At 42.5% G+C, this 17,009-nt stretch overlaps 1 protein-coding gene across 1 annotated transcript; it reads left to right on the top strand.

Annotated features, from left to right (window-relative positions):
- The first annotated feature begins 9,226 nt into the window (after positions 1 to 9,226).
- Positions 9,227 to 16,725, top strand: LOC109751285 (uncharacterized). The gene is made up of 8 exons (XM_020310178.4): positions 9,227 to 9,583; positions 9,989 to 10,088; positions 15,017 to 15,214; positions 15,301 to 15,474; positions 15,579 to 15,959; positions 16,044 to 16,178; positions 16,256 to 16,393; positions 16,494 to 16,725. The coding sequence occupies exons 3-7, from the start codon at positions 15,101 to 15,103 to the stop codon at positions 16,385 to 16,387; spliced, it is 936 nt and encodes a 311-aa protein (XP_020165767.1). The 5' UTR covers positions 9,227 to 9,583; positions 9,989 to 10,088; positions 15,017 to 15,100; the 3' UTR covers positions 16,388 to 16,393; positions 16,494 to 16,725.
- The last annotated feature ends 284 nt before the right edge of the window (positions 16,726 to 17,009 follow it).

Raw genomic sequence — 17,009 nt, forward strand, 5'->3', positions numbered from 1 at the left:
TAGTTGCTTCGTTTTATTAGGCTAGGCCCTAGGAAGTCACAAGAAAAAGGTATAACCAAACTCTTGACAAGATTCCCTCATGTTTTCCGAACTGGGACTTTCAGGTTATAAGTCATGAAACTGCCTAGAGAAAAGTGGATGCCGGTGAAGCAGGTCACACCCCGGACTGCAATCTTTGCCATCCAAAACCCATAACACAGTTGTACACACATGGTATGGCACCCCCTAGCTTGTGGTGGGATCCCGACGCTTCAGAGCCCCTCTCTAGTGAAACCCTAGCCCCATTGGAGAAAAACCAAGCTTATACGACTAAAGCCGGTATCGGGGTCAAAATGGGGTAGAAAAGTGTAACTAGTTGCTTGGTTGTGTCAGGCTAGGCCCTCTCCGGTGAAACCCTAGCCCCGTTGGAGAAAAACCAGGCTTATATGACTAAAGCCGGTACCGGCGTCAAAATGGGGTAGAAAAGTGTAATTAGTTTTTTGGTTGTGTTAGGCTAGGCCCTAGGAAGTCACAAGACAAAGGTATAACACAACTCTTGACAAGTTTCCCTCTGGCTTGTCCCATCAGGGACTATCACGCTATAAATGCATGTAAAGTGCCTATAGAGAAGTGGATGCCGGTGAAGCAGGTCACTCCCCGGACTGCAATCTTCGCCATCCAAAACCAATAACACAGTTGTCCAACACATGGTATGGCACCCCCTAGCGTGTGGTGGGATCCCGATGCTCCGGAGCCCCTCTCCGATGAAAACCTAGCCCCGTGGCAGAAAAACCAGGCTTATACGACTAAAGCCGGTACCGGCATCAAAATGGGATAGAAAAGTGTAACTGGTTGATTGGTTGTGTTAGGCTAGGCCCTATAAAGTCACAACACAAAGGTATAACCCGACTGTTGACAAGATTCCCTCATGTTTGTCCGATCTGGTACTTTCAGGCTATACGTCTTGAAACTCTCTAGAGAGAAATGGAAGCCGGTGACGCAGGCACCCCGGAATGCAATCTTTGCCATCCAAAACCCATAACACAGTTGTACACACATGGTATGGTGATGACTCCGTAGCATTGGCACCAGAAAGTTCCTGTCTGCTAGAACTACGTCGGTATTTCCCCAAAGAGGAAGGGATGATGCAGCACAACGACGGTAGGTATTTCCCTCAGTGATGAAACCAAGGTTATTGAACCAGAGGAGAACCAAGCAACACAACGTAAACAACCCCTGCACACAGATAACAAATCCTCGCAACCCGACGTGTAAAAGGGGTTGTCAATCCCTTCTGAGTAACGACGCCTCAACATAGGCAAATAGACGTGAGATAAATTTGTAGTAGATTGAAAGATAGATCGCAAATAAAATAAATAGAAGTAAAACGCAGCAAGGTATTTCTGTATTTTTGGTTTAATAGATCTGAAAATCAATGCAAGGAAAAAGAGTAGATCGCAAAGGAAAATACATGAGAAAGAAAACCCGGGGCCGTAGGTTTCACTAGTGGCTTCTCTCGAGAAAAATAGAAAACGGTGGGTAAACAAATTACTGTTGGGCAATTGATAGAACTTCAAATAATTATGACGATATCCAGGCAATGATCATTATATAGGCATCACGTCCAAGATTAGTAGACCGACTCCTGCCTGCATCTACTACTATTACTCCAGACATCGACCGCTATCCACCATGCATCTAGTGTATTAAGTTCATGGAAAAATGGAGTAATGCAATAAGAACGATGACATGATGTAGACAAGATCTATCTATGTACAGATAGACCCCATTGTTTTATCCTTAGTAGCAACGATACATACGTGTCGGTTCCCCTTCTGTCACTGGGATCAAGCACCGTAAGATCGAACCCACTACAAAGCACCTCTTCCCATTGCAAGATAAATAGATCAAGCTGGCCAAACAAAACCCAAATATCGGAGAAGAAATATGAGGCTATAAGCAATCATGCATATAAGAGATCAAAGAAACTCAAATAACTTTCATGGATATAAAAAGATAGATCTGATCATAAACTCAAAGTTCATCGGATCCCAACAAACACACCGCACAAAGAGTTACATCATATGGATCTGCAAGAGACCATTGTATTGAGAATCCAGTGAGAGAGAGAAAGCCATCTAGCTACTAACTACGGACCTGAAGGTCTACAAAGAACTACTCACGCATCATCGGAGAGGCACCAATGGAGGTGGTGAACCCCATCCGAGATGGTGTCTAGATTGGATCTGGTGGTTCTGGACTCTGCGGCAATTGGATGAATATTTCATCGATGCCTCTAGGGTTTCTGGAATATTGGGGTATTTATATAGCGTAGGGGCGGTCCGGGGGGAACCCGAGGTGGGCACAACACACTAGGGCGCGCATGGGCCTCCTGGCGCGCCCTGGTGGGTTGTGCCCCTACGAGGCACCCACCAGGAGCAGCCAGGGCCCATTATGTTCCTTTTGGTCCATAAAAATTCTCCATGGAGTTTCATTGCATTTGGAATTTGTCTGATATTGATTTCCTGCGATGTAAAAACCATGCAGAAAACGGCAACTAGCACTTGGCACTATGTCAATAGGTTAGTACCAAAGAATGATATAAAATGACTATAAAATGACTATAAAATGATTATAAAACAACTAAGATTGATAATATAACAACATGGAACAATCAAAATTTATAGATGCGTTGGAGACGTATCAGCATCCCCAAGCTTAACTCCTACTCGTCCTCGAGTAGGTAAGTGATAAAAATAGAATTTTTGCTGTGGAATGCTGCCTAACATGTCATATCATATTCTTTTCTTTAGAGCATGGACATTTGGATTTTTATGTGATTCAAAGCAATAGTGTAGTTTTGACATAATAATTTAGATACTCAAGCATATCAACAAGCAACCATGTCTTCCAAAATATCAACGCTAAAATAAGTTATCCCTAGCCCATCATGCTCAACCATTGATCGATTCATGAAACACACTCGAATATTAGCTACACCCAATACTTAAGTACGATCATATTTCCTCCTAGTTGGTGCTTTTATAAGAGAAGATGGAGACTCAAAATAAAAATAAAAATTGCATAAAGTAAAAGAAAGGCCCTTCGTATAGGGAAGTAGGGATTTTTAGAGGTGCCAGAGCTCAAAGCGAAAAACTTAGAGATAAAAACATTTTGGGAGGTGTATCCATCCCACCAATGAAAACGACTTAGAGTTCCCAACACTTTCCATGTTAGATATATCATAGGAGGTTCCCAAACAAAAAAATAAAGTTTATTCCTTTTTCCACCATACTTTCACTTTCCATGGCTAACTGTATCCACGGGTGCCCTCGATTCCAACACTTTCCAAGGAATTTATTATTTGACAACATAAAGTAAATTCATTTTTGCATTTCGGGACTGGGCATCCCTCAAACCTTTGCCTTACTCTCGTGCAATGACAAGTGAATAAACACTCATCGTGAGAATAACACATCTAGCATGGAAAATATTAGCCACCCCTCACCGCTCCATGAGCGAAACAAACACACAAAAGAGAAGTTTATTTTGAAAATTAAGATGGCACATGCAAATTTGCTTAGAACGGCAAAAGAATACCGCATATAGGTAGATGTAGTGGATCATGTGGCAAAACTGGTTCAAAGGATTTTGGATGCACAAGTAGAGATCATACTTAGTGCAAAATGAAGGCTAGCTAAAAGATTGAGAAGCGACCAACCAAGAAACGAATAATCTCATAAGCAAGCATTAAGCATAATTAACACCGAATAATGCACCACAAGTAGGATATAAGTTCATTGCATGACTATTGACTTTCGTACTTGCATAGGGAATCACAAACCTTAACACCAATATTCTTACTAAAGCATAATTACTCATCAACATAACTCACATATCACATCATCATATCTCAAAATTATTACTAAGAATCAAGTTTATTTTGTCCAACGATCTTCATGAAAGTTTTTATTATATCCTTCTTGGATATCTATCACTTTGGGACTAATTTTCATGTGTTGCTCTTCATAAGCTCAAACAAATATAAGTGAAGATCATGAGCATAATTTTTCTTTCTATCAAAATAATTTAAGTGAAGCAAGAGAGAATTTCTTCAAAAATACTAAGCACACCGTGCTCAAAAAGATATAAGTGATGCACTAGAGCAAGTCCATTGCTCATAAAAATTTAAGTGAAGCATAGAGAGAAATTCTAACAAGTCATGACATAATTTTGGCTCTCTCAAATAGGTGTGTCTAGCAAGGATTGATGACTTAAAACACAAAATAAAACAAGCAAAGACCCATATTATACAAGACGCTCCAAGCAAAACACATATCATGTGACGAATAAAAATATAGTTTCAAGTAAAATACCGATGGTCCACTACCAGGGGATAGTGTGCCATTACTAGTTTAACTAGTAATGGTGCACCACATCCTCGGTGCGCCACTACTAACAATTTTTTTATTTTTTTGTCAAAACTAGTAATGGCGCACCAGGGGACAGTGCGCCATTACTAGTAATGGCGCACCAGGGGACAGTGCGCCATTACTAGTAATGGCGCACCACACCCTCGGTGCGCCACTACTAACAATTTTTTTATTTTTTTTCAAAGTTAGTAATGGCGCACCACACCCACGGTGCGCCATTACTAACTTTGCCCAAAAATTCCACCGAATGCACCCCCCCCCCCTCGTGGACCGCCTTTTCAGTTTTAGGAAAAATAAAAGAAAATGACGGAAATGTGAAAAAAATAAAAGAAAATAAGTTTCCCATGTGATATGTGGTCTAGTTGTTGGGAAAATTTACAAATATGAATTTCGACTTTATTTGCAAAATATCTCTGGAATTTGTAAAATGGGCATAACTTTTGCATACGAACTCGGATTAAAAAGTTTTTTATATGAAAAATCATCTATTCGAAAAGTTACATACAAATTGAACGGGGGGAACAATGTTCAACATCTTCAAAATCCCCAAAAATCTAACAGAACGAAAGATACGGGGCTTTTAAGATCTAGAGGGGGGGAAATGAAAAAAAATTCAAACTTACTAGTGGCGCACCATTTGCTAGGTGCGCCACTAGTAACAGAAAAAAAATTGGTTTCAAAAAAACTTTTTTTGGATTTTTTTTTCAAAATAGGATACGTAATATGACCGGGAAGTTTGAAATATTTTTTCAAAATTTCATCACACTCATGAACATGAACAAAGTCCTAGACATCAACAAGGTTTAATAGGATTGATATGCTAGATATATCAACAAGTGCATGTTAAGTGAGCTGGTGCTGGGGTTGGATAGAACTCTGAAGTTAAGCGTGCTTGGGCTGGAGTAGTGTGAGGATGGGTGACCTTTTGGGAAGTTTGACCACGGAGTGTGATTTGACTTGAGATTAAGCATATTGACCCAAGATTAAGCCATAGTCACCCGAGATTATGAAAAAAACAAAAAAAATATTTGAAAAAAATATTTCTGAATTTTTTTTGAAAAAAATGTTAGTAATGGCGCACTTCTATGTAGTGCGCCATTACTAAGTCAGATAGTAATGGCGCACCGTATGATGTACTAATGGCGCACTGCCTGGTGCGCCATTAGTAAAAAATTCTAATGACGTGATGCTAGTGGCGCACCTGTAGTGCGCCATTAGTAGGCAAAACAGGTGCGCCACTAGCAGGCCTTTTCCTAGTAGTGGTCGTTGGAAGAAAGCGGGGATGCCACTCGGGGGCATCCCCAAGCTTAGTTGGTTGCTCATTTTTGGATAATAGCTTGGGATGCCGGGGCATCCCCAAGCTTAGGCTCTTCTATCCTTCGTTCATCCATCGTAAGATAACCCAAAACTTGAAAACTTCACTCACACAAAACTCAACAAAACCTTCGTGAGATCCGTTAGTATAAGAAAGCAAACCACTACTATAAGTATTGTATCAAACCAATTCATATTTTCTTTTTGTATTATATCTACTGTATTCCAACTTTTCTATGGCAAAAACTCATCAAAGAAAACCATAGAGCCATCAAAATAAGCACACAACACAAAGAAAATAGAATCTGTCAAAACACAACAATCTGTAGCAATCTGACTTTTTTGAAAACTTCTGGAACTCCAGAAATTCTGAAAAACTAGGACGACCAGGGAAATTTGTATATTAATCTTTTGCAAAAAGAATCAGGGCAAAAGCTCTTTCTGATAATAATAATAAAAGAATTGCTTTCGTGAGCACAAAGTTTCTGTCTTTTTCAGCAAGATCAAACAACTATTACCCAAGAAGATCCTATCGGTTCTACTCGGCACAAACACTAATTAAAACAAAAAACACAATCATAACAGTAGCATAATTGTGTAAACACTCAAGAATAGGAAGCAAAAAAAATTATTCATTGGGTTGCCTCCCAACAAGCGCTATAGTGTTACGCCCTTGGCTAGGCATAAAGCAAGGATCTAAGTTTTGTCATTTTTGGTTCGAGATCCATAAGATGCCCGCATGATTGATTCATAAGGTGGCTTAATTCTTGTTCTAGGAAAGTGTTACATACCCTTCGTCAAAGGAAATTGGAACTTAATATTGCCTTCTTTCATATCAATCACATCACCGATAGTGCGTAAAAACGGTCTACCAAGAAAAATTGGACAAGATGGATTGCAATCAATATCAAGAACAATAAAATCTATGGGCACATAATTCCTATTTGCAAGAATAAGAACATCATTAATTCTTCCTATAGGCTTTTTAATAGTAGAATCCGCCAAGTGCAAATTCAAAGAACATTCCTCAAGATTAGTAAGACCAAGCATATCACATAAAGATTTCGGAATTATAGAAACACTAGCACCCAAGTCACACAAAACAAAACATTCATAATTTTTAATCTTGACTTTGATAGTAGGTTCCCACTCATCATGCAATTTTCTAGGAACTGAAACTTCTAATTACAATTTTTCTTCAAAAGCTTTCATCATAGCATCAACAATATGTTTAGTAAAAGCTTTGTTTTGTTCGGCATGGGGTGAATTTATCATGGATTGCAACAAAAAAATACAATCAATCGAAGAGCAGCTATCATAATTAAAGTGTTTGTAATCCAAAATAGTGGGCACATCACTAGTTAAAGTTTTGACCTCTCCAAACCCACTTTCATCAATTTTCTCAACAAGATTTTCACCCTCCAAAATATTGGGACGCCTGCTAGCTAAAGTTGACTCTTCTCCAGTCCCTTTTTCATCAATCTTAACTTTACTAAACAAGGAATCAATAGAAGAGACACCAATCATTTTAAGATCTTCATCACTTTTATCTTCTAACGAGATTGGTTTAGCAGCCATTTGATTTACCAAGGTAGCTTGTGCATTAGATATTTTTCCCAACAAGCTTTCAGCAATGGCATACTTAGATTGAAGATTGCAAACTTCTCTACTAATATCATCAAGTCGTTTTGTAATAGCATCTAGCACAACGGAGTGCTCCTTAAGTTCTTCGGTAAAATACTTATTGTGCTCAAATTGTGTAGTCATATATTCCTTAGTACTTTTTTCAATTATAAGCAAAATATTTGGTTAAAGAACATCATAATATTTTCTTTGAGGCATCATGGCTATAAAAACAAGAAAGCACACAAAAACAGATCCAGCAAGAAAACGGCAAACGGAAAAGAGAGGCGAATAAAACGGCAAATTTTTCTGAAGTGGGGGAGAGGAAAACGAGAGGGAAATGGCAAATAATGTAAATTGCGAAGAGATGAGATTTGTGATTAGGAACCTGGTATATGTTGAAGATCCTCCCCGGCAACGGCGCCAGAAATTCCTTTTCATGACTCCCTAGCAGTGGCGCCAGAAAGTTCCTCCCAGCTAGAACTACGTCGGTATTTCTCCAAAGAGAAAGGGATGATGCAGCACAGTGACGGTAGGTATTTCCCTCAGTGATGAAAAAAAGGTTATCGAACCAGTAGGAGAACCAAGCAACACAACGTAAACAGCCCCTGCACAGAGATAACAAATCCTCGCAGCCCGATGTGTAAAAGGGGTTGTCAATCCCTTCCGGGTAACAGCGCCTCAAGATAGGCAAACGGACATGAGATAAATTTGTAGTAGATTGAAAGATAGATCGCAAATAAAATAAATAGAAATAAAACGCAGCAAGGTATTTTTGTATTTTTGGTTTAATAGATCTGAAAATAAATGCAAGGAAAAAGAGTAGATCGCAAAGGCAAATATATGAGAAAGAAGACCCGGGCCGTAGGTTTCACTAGTGGCTTCTCTCGAGAAAAATAGCAAACGATGGGTAAACAAATTACTGTTGGGCAATTGATAGAACTTCAAATAATTATGACGATATCCAGGCAATGATCATTATATAGGCATCACGTCCAAGATTAGTAGACCGACTCCTGCCTGCATCTACTACTATTACTCCAGACATCGACCGCTATCCAGCATGCATCTAGTGTATTAAGTTCATGGAAAAATGGAGTAATGCAATAAGAACGATGACATGATGTAGACAAGATCTATATATGTAGAGATAGATCCCATCGTTTTATCCTTAGTAGCAACGATACATACGTGTCGGTTCCCCTTCTGTCACTGGGATCAAGCACCGTAAGATCGAACCCACTACAAAGCACCTCTTCCCATTGCAAGATAAATAGATCAAGTTGGCCAAACAAAACCCAAATATCGGAGAAGAAATACGAGGCTGTAAGCAATCATCCATATAAGAGATCAAAGAAACTCAAATAACTTTCATGGATATAACACTACAGGAAACTGCTAGTTTGCCGTCAGTGAGCGTCTTTGCCGTCAGCATTTCGTTGGGGTAGACGGCAAAGAAAGTTTTGCCGTCTTCTGCTGAAGGCAAAGTATGACTGACGGCAAATATCTGCTTTGCCGTCTGTGAGCCCGCCGGCTGACGGCAAACCTAGCGAAAGGCTGACGGCAAAGAAAAGAAGACGGCAAACTGGCTCTCCGCCGTCTGTTGTTTCACTGAGTGACGGCAAAGGATGGACACGTGTCCAGTTTGACGGTAGGTAACGGTGCCCAAGGTTTGCCGTCTGTTTTTCTTATCTACTGACGGCAAAGTCAGTTGCTTTGTCGTCTGCCTACTGTCCTGCTGACGGCGAACTAATAGAAAAAAAAACCTGGCACCGAACCTTTCTTTGCCGTCTCCTTTTGGTCCCACTGATGGCAAATTAATGGAAACTAAGAAAAAAAGAAAATCCCCCCACCCCTTGGTCCCACTGACTGTCCCGTTTTGTCTGTCTCCACCGCGATGTTATCCCCGCCCGTCCCCGGCTCCACCGCGCCGCCGCCACCGCCCGTCCCCGGCTCCACCGCGCCGCCGCCGCCCGTCTCCATCTCCACCGCGCCGCCGCAGCTGGTCCCCGCCTCCACCGCACCGCCGTCGGGACCCTTGTCCACTGCGCCTCCCACCCGTCCTCCTCCAATGGCGTGACCGCCACCGGGCCGTCCTCCCTTGCCCTAGCGGCACGGCTGCCGTTGGCAGCACCGCCGCCGGTTCCCGCCTACGCATCCACCGCCGCTAGTCACCACCGAAGCGGGGCACCACCTCCCCCTCTGCCCCAAGCCCCCCTCTGCCCCACCCCACGGTGAGCACCGCTCCCCATCTCTGTTCGTATTCTTTTAGATGGATAGATGTATGGATTGCAGTATATGTGGATGGATTTATAGATGTATGTAAGGATGGATGCGTAGATGGATGTATGGATGATTTGCTGATGGATGTATCCCTTTCTATTTTCTTCTGCCTAAATTTTTTAGTATAAGGCAGCCTTGTGCTTGTCCAGAATATGGTTGTTCTGCAAGGCAAAATTTCAACTTTTGATTAATGCTCGTAGGAAATTAAATGCTCAGTGTTTTGCAACATGCTTAGATTGGAGAAGACAAGCCAGGGAGTCTAGTCTTGCTACACATATATATGGTTGTCAACTGTGAGATGATGTTGATAATGTTTTTATTAGATTGTTCTACGAGTGCTTATGTTGGTTGTCCAGGTGCTTTTCATGTGCAGGGATTTTCTCTTCACCTCCAGAAGCATTGTCCGTCCCGTTGCCATTGCCATCGTTGTTCGACTACCGCCTCTACGGTCTCGGGGTGAGCTTGACTGTCATCTCCTCCCCCTCCCCTATTTGCTTCATTCCGGTCGTCGTGCCGATGCCACTAGATTTTATTTTCATGTCAAGTCTCGTAACCTAGGCGTCTCCCGTTCGAAAGGGTGGCATCTATAAATATGCATGTCTTTGCATATTTATAACCGTCGTCCTTTCGAATTGTCCACGTTATCCATGGACAGCCCGAGTACGTGTAGATTGGGTTTCGTTTCTCGTGCTCTACTTCGGTCCTCGGCAAAATTTCGTCAGCGCCACCTCGTTGTTCTCCGGGTGCACATTCTCTCGGCTTGTTGTCGAGACGTGTATCTAGAGAACAGCGGGGAGGTGCTGCCGAAATTTTGCCGAGGACCGGAGTAGAGCACGGGAAACGAACCCAATCTACACGTACTCGGGTGGGATTAGGACCCATCTTTACCTATTAGAGATAGGATTCAATCCATGAATGCACGTTTCCCTTTTGTATGGTAAAAAATTAAAACCATGGCGTAAATAATATGACAATGGTAATTAGCAGTGTATCTAGTCTTAATTACATTATACATATCTTGATGAATATGAATTTGGTGCCCCTACTATCAGTGCAAGTACCAGTATGGATGATCGTGAGTGGATGTACACTGGCCACCCTAGTCAGGCTCGGCATGACCATTGAATGGGTGATGAAGACCAACGAATTTGTAGAGGCAGCATTTGCTAGAGGCCAAATAAAAAGTTGGTGCCCCTGCTTGAAGTGTGGCAACGGTAGAGAACGGTCAAAGAAGACGATGTGTGTGCACCTGCAGAAGCATGGGTTTAAGCGTGGGTATACCCGGTGGACCCTTCATGGCGAGCCTGAACGTAGCAGAGCGGAGGTGGTGCGTCGGCGAACCGACAACAATGGTACCGGGATAGTGGACATCGTAGCTGACTTCAACGATGCACGTGAAGAGGGATCAGAGGAAGAACCGGAGGAGTCTGCGAGGGCCTTCTTAGAAATGCTGAATTCCTCACAACAACCTCTTCACGACCACACAAACCAATGTCAGCTGGATGCCATTGCACAAGCAATGTCTATAAAGACCCAGTTCAACATGAGCAGAGATTGCTTTAATTCGATGGTGACATCTTGGGGTCGCTCTCTCCCCAACGGTCACAAACTGGCTAAAAGTTGGTATGAAGCGAAGAAAATCCTTCGTGCACTTAAGATGCCCTATGAGCAGATACATGCTTGTCCAAACGGATGTGTCTTATTTATGAAAGAGTATGCCGATGACAAGTATTGTGCCAAGTGCAAAGCCTCTAGGTATGTCGAGAGAGATCTCAGTGATGGTACGAAGAAGCAGAGCAAAGTCCCCGCAAATGTTCTTCGATATTTTCCAATCTTGCCAAGAATTCAACGCCTTTACTTGAACGAAGATACAGCCAAACAGATGACATGGCACAAATATGGGATAAGACACGACAAAGATGATCATGGGAGACCGATGCTGATACATCCGTCTTGTGCCCAAGCTTGGAAGAGTTTCGATCAAATACATCATCAGAAAGCAAAAGAGGCAAAGAATGCACGAGTTGCCATCGGACTCGATGGGTTCAATCCGTTTGGTATGGTGTCAAAGACATATAGTTGTTGGCCCGTATTTGTTGTTCCCCTCAACCTCCCCCCCCCCCCGGCGCCATAATGCAACGCAAGCACATGTTCCTGTCGTTGATAATTCTAGGACCCAAGTATCCGGGGAAGAATATAAGTGTGTACATGCAACCACTGATAGATGAGTTGAAAGAAGTTTGGGTGAACGGGATACGGACATACGACGCTGCTAGCAAAAAGAAATTCACAATGCATGTTTGGTACCAGTACTCACTTCATGACTTACCGGCGTATTCACTTTTCATGGGGTGGTCTGTGCATGGGAGGTTCCCATGCCCAAGGTGCAAGGCATCCATGAAGTGCCGTTGGTTGTAGCATGGTCGCAAGTATTCTTGCTTCGATTTTCATAGACAACATTTGCGTCCTGACCATCCATTCAGACAAGACAAGAAGAACTTCATGAAAGGTGAAGTCGTTGAACACTCGGCACCACCTGAGATGACGGGTGAACAAATTCGTGATCAACTAAATGCTCTCCAGCCTGATCCCAATTGTCTAGGGTATTTCTTGGGATATAACGAAGAACACGCGTGGACTCATAAGCCATGCTTATGGGATCTCCCCTACTTCCACCAGCTTGAGCTTCCACATAATATTGATGTAATGCACACTGAAAAGAATATCGCCGAGGCCATTTTTGGCACATTGTTCAACATTGCTGAGAAGACGAAGGATAATACTAAGGCTAGACTTGATGTAATGAAGCTATGTGATAGACCCGAACAAAACTTGCGACAACCCGAGGGCAAGAAAAACTGGAGGACACCAAAGGCGAGGTTTGTTCTTACTAGGGAACAAAAGAAGGAGATACTCATGTGGTTCAAAACTTTGTTGTTCCCTGATGGGTATGCAGCGAACCTTATGAGGGCAGTGAATCTTGATAAATTGAAGCTCAACGGGATGAAGAGTCATGATTGGCACATATGGCTTGAGCGGTTAATGCCGGTGATGATTCGAGGCTATATCCCTGAGGATGATTGGGAAATATTGGCAGAGCTTAGCTATTTCTTCCATGTTCTTTGTGCTAAAGAAGTATCTCCTACTGTGATAGATGAGATGGAAGAACGGGCCCCCGAGTTGCTCTGCAAGCTAGAGAAGATCTTTCCACCAGGATTCTTTAATCCCATGGAACATATGATTTTACACCTCCCTTCCGAGGCAAGAATGGGTGGCCCTGTGCAGAATAGTTGGTGCTATGGAGTTGAGAGAATGCAGAAGACTCTTCAAGCTAAATGTAGAAATAAATGTAGAATTGAAGCCTCCATAGCCGAGGCATTCTTGGCGGAGGAGATTACAAACTTCACGACATCACGCTATGCGGCCAATATTCCAAGCTTGCATAATGCAAAGTCTCGATACAATACTGGCGACCCTAAACATGAATCCAAGCTCGGCCTCTTCAAAGGGCAACTCGGACCTGTGGGTGCTTCTGGTTCAAAGAATTTGGATCCGAAAGAGTGGAAATCTCTTACGTTGTATATCCTCACCAACCTTCAAGAAGTGCGGTCGTACATTGAGTAAGTGTTGGTACATTATGTAACATTTACTCACATGTTTCTCTCTTAAGTCCGCTCATTTCTCATTGGGCAGTGAATTCATTGCCCAATTCTCGAATGGAGGGGTCGAACGTGATTCACTCGAAGAGTATGAGCTTCTTGCTAGTGAAGGAGATGACAATTATGGTTCATTTCTTGGTTCAGAGAAAAGGTAAGGTATACTTCTTGGAACACTTGAAGTTGGTATTACGTGCGACTAATACACCTATCCTTCCCTCTTAAACTTGTAGGGTACGTCAATATTGGACAAAGAGTTGAAACAAGTTGCTAATGGGTTTGACTATAAGGTCGGTACATTTGATAAATACGACATCAATGGGTATCGCTTCCGCACACATGGGAACGAGGAACGTCGGGACGTTCTAAAATCAAGAAACACGGGAGTGTCGGCTATTTGCAATGGAGTTGAGTATTATGGAAGACTTGATGAAATATACGAACTGCATTACTTTGGGGCAAATCCTTCTAAAGTCGTTGTCTTCAAATGCCATTGGTTTGATCCGGAGAAGGTTAGGCGGAGGGATGATATTGGGCATCTCTACTACTATAGTACATCAATTTTTGAACATGGACTACCCCTCCACCGTCTTGTAGTAGTAAAACTGCTACCGTTGATATGCTGCACTCGAGAATTAAATATGCCACCCATGAGAAAATTTGGCTTAGTTTGGCAGCACTGTTTTTCAAAAACCATAGTAATCCAAAACCTCAGTTTTTAAATGCATGGGCAGTGAATACTTCGGTTTCTAAAAACCATAGTTTGCCTCAGTTTTCACAAAACCACCGATGAGTTTGGCAAGTGATGTTTTGACTCGCTGTGCCTTGCTCAACTATAACCATGGAGCTGATCTGCATGTAGAAACGGCCCCCAATGCATGCAGCATGCCATGCACGTCAAATCCTCTCCTAGCTACCCGGGGCAAAAATAATTGTGCGTGTACCTGCGCCTATATGCGCTTAGATTTAGATACCGCAAAAAACCACAGTATGACACATACCTTGGTATCTGAAACTACAGTATTTATTTTATCCAAACACCTCAAAGTATTTAATACCAAAGTATTTTCAGAAAACTGCAAAAATACTTTACCTCCAAACGCACCCTTAGATTTAGATTTTACTTTATTTTTCTTAACAGAATGCTAGCAGACTATAATACTACAGTAGCAAAACTATCTAGAAAACTTAGATTTAATATTCCTGTGGCCACAAAGGTGAGGAGGCACCCACCATGGACGGGCGGACAGCCTAGTTTATTTATAAATGTGTGTGTATACTTCTGTCCAGTGATCCTCCTCCGCATTCTCAACAGAAATTTTACTTCTTGGGCAGCCATTGCTCTGTTTGATCGAATCTTTGGAAGGCTCTGTTTGCTTCTTGGGGTGCTCTGCTCTCTCAAATTTATTAGAGTATGATGGTCTTTTTAACCTTTTGATTTCTGGGATGGAGCCATAGCAACGTCTGCAGTGTGAATCACATGAGAGAGAGAGAGGCAGGGAGGGAGGGATTTGTGTGGGAAAATGGGGCTTATCTACAGTAGCACAAAAATACCCTGAAAATTCAGACTTAAAGTTCAGACTTAAAGGTTTAGATTTATGCACAAAAATACCTTTGAAAGCACTATAAATAAACTAGCAGATTTTACTTTATTTAGATTTTATAAGAAACCTCAGACTTAAAGGTTTGAAAATTACTGCACCAAACTAATTTTCTCTATATTTGCAGGATTTCTATAGATGCGAGGATGGAAAGTTGGAGGAGGCACGAGCGGTTGTCAACGGACATTGCCCGAAGCTTGTGCATAATTTGATGCATGAGGCGCGCCCTTTAGCCGACCGCAAATATATGGCAACTCAAGGCTATAAGAGTCTTGATAAGAAAGCCAGTAGGAGACTCCGTCTTGAGAAGGACAAGTACATGCAGGTAAAGCATATTCATGCTTGTTATTTCCTCAACAGGCTGGCACTCAATTTCTTTTTGACGTATATGAGATGCAATTGATCAATTAGGTTACTCCTAGATGGTGCGTCGATAAGGGGGAGTGTTGGGAGCGGATCGTGGACTATTGGTGTTCCAAAGAGTATAGGGCGAAAAACAAAGATTATAGAAATCGGCAAGCCGGAATGCTGGATCCACCACATCATCAAGGCAACTTGAACGTTATGGAGTTCGGTGAACGTTGGGTATATCTTACTTCCCATATCGATTTGTTCTTCATAAGCTTTTTCTTGTCATACATGTTGCCAATCCTTGTGATGAAATCTTAATCATGTTGCTTTGGTTGCAGGCGTCTCACCATAATGCTCCAGTGCCCAACCTTTTCGTCTCGTATGCTTTAGCCCATAAGGCACCGTACAGAACAGCCACGCCTTACGATGAGAATGACGCAGCGTCCGCGTACTCCAGCAAGACCGCATACGATCGGATGGAGAAATTTAAAGGGGTGGCAAAAGAGTTGAAAGGGCCTGAGTATGATGTGACAACAGAGCCTCTTGACCACGCGTTGGTCATGATCTCTGGAGAAGGCAGGAAACATGGGAAGGAAGCAATTGCAGGAGGCATGTTCCCTAGTTCCTCCCGTAGCTCTCTCCCTGAATACAAAGCTCGGTTAGGTATCTCAAAATCTTCTACATGTAAACGCTCGACTCTAGCTATGGTTGAGATGGAGGTATTCTATACAAGTCCTTCTATATATGTTTGTTTCTTACTTACTGTTGGATTGAAGATGCGATTGCCATGCCATATTTTGCAGGCCCGACTGGCGGAGGAGAGGCGAGTGGCGGCGGAGGAGAGGGCGGAGGAGAGGCGACTGGCTGATGAGAGGACGCGGCAAGCGGTGCAGCAGGCGGTGTTGGCACAAACTAGTCAATGCTTTGCAATGTTTGCGGTTCGTTCCTTAATTGCCAGACATACATGAACTCTTCTACTACCAGTACTTAATCTTCACTCAAACATAATTTGCAGGCTTATTGTACCCAGAATGGTATGCCCGTTATGCAGATGCCTCATCAATCAGGCCATGGATCTAATACTGATGGATCTTCACATGCACGAGGCCCAAGCGACAACAACCTTGGTGGTTCTCCGAATGTTTGAGATCGAGTATGGTTGGTGGTTCTTTTGTCTATTTGGCATATTGATGATTTCAAGCACGTTATTTCTTCTTGTGCCAAAACGTGACAGACACCATTCAATCTTGTAGGTTGCCACCTGGATGCTCTTTGGACTACGACATGGACATGAAGGCATTTGTTGTTGTGCCAAATCTTATGTAGTGATGCCATCTTTGTACATTGTGTATTATATGTATGGGACTATATATATGCTGTGGAACTATATGCTATGCAAATTTGTTTTGGGACTATATACTATGGAACTTTGTCCTGTGGGACTATATGCTATGGAACTTTGTTCATTGTTGCTTATATTTGCTATGGAACTGTGTTGTCCTGTTGTGGTCCTGGGACTATATGCAATTACTATATTGTGTACTAAACTATTTAATTTATGATTATCAAACAAATAAGCTTTGCCGTCTAGGGACAGACGGCAAACCTGCCACATCGCTAGCCTGTGTTGCTGCTTTACTTTTGCCGTCTGGCCAACAGGTCGGTTGACGGCAAAGAGGTGGCGATTTGCCGTCTGGGCCAGTTTCTACTAGACGGCAAAGTATGCATCTTTGCCCACTGGGCCACGAACACCAGACGGCAAAGTCTAG

The sequence above is a fragment of the Aegilops tauschii genome, chromosome 1 (genome assembly GCF_002575655.3).
Source record: "Aegilops tauschii subsp. strangulata cultivar AL8/78 chromosome 1, Aet v6.0, whole genome shotgun sequence".
NCBI classification, from domain to species: Eukaryota; Viridiplantae; Streptophyta; class Magnoliopsida; order Poales; family Poaceae; genus Aegilops; species Aegilops tauschii.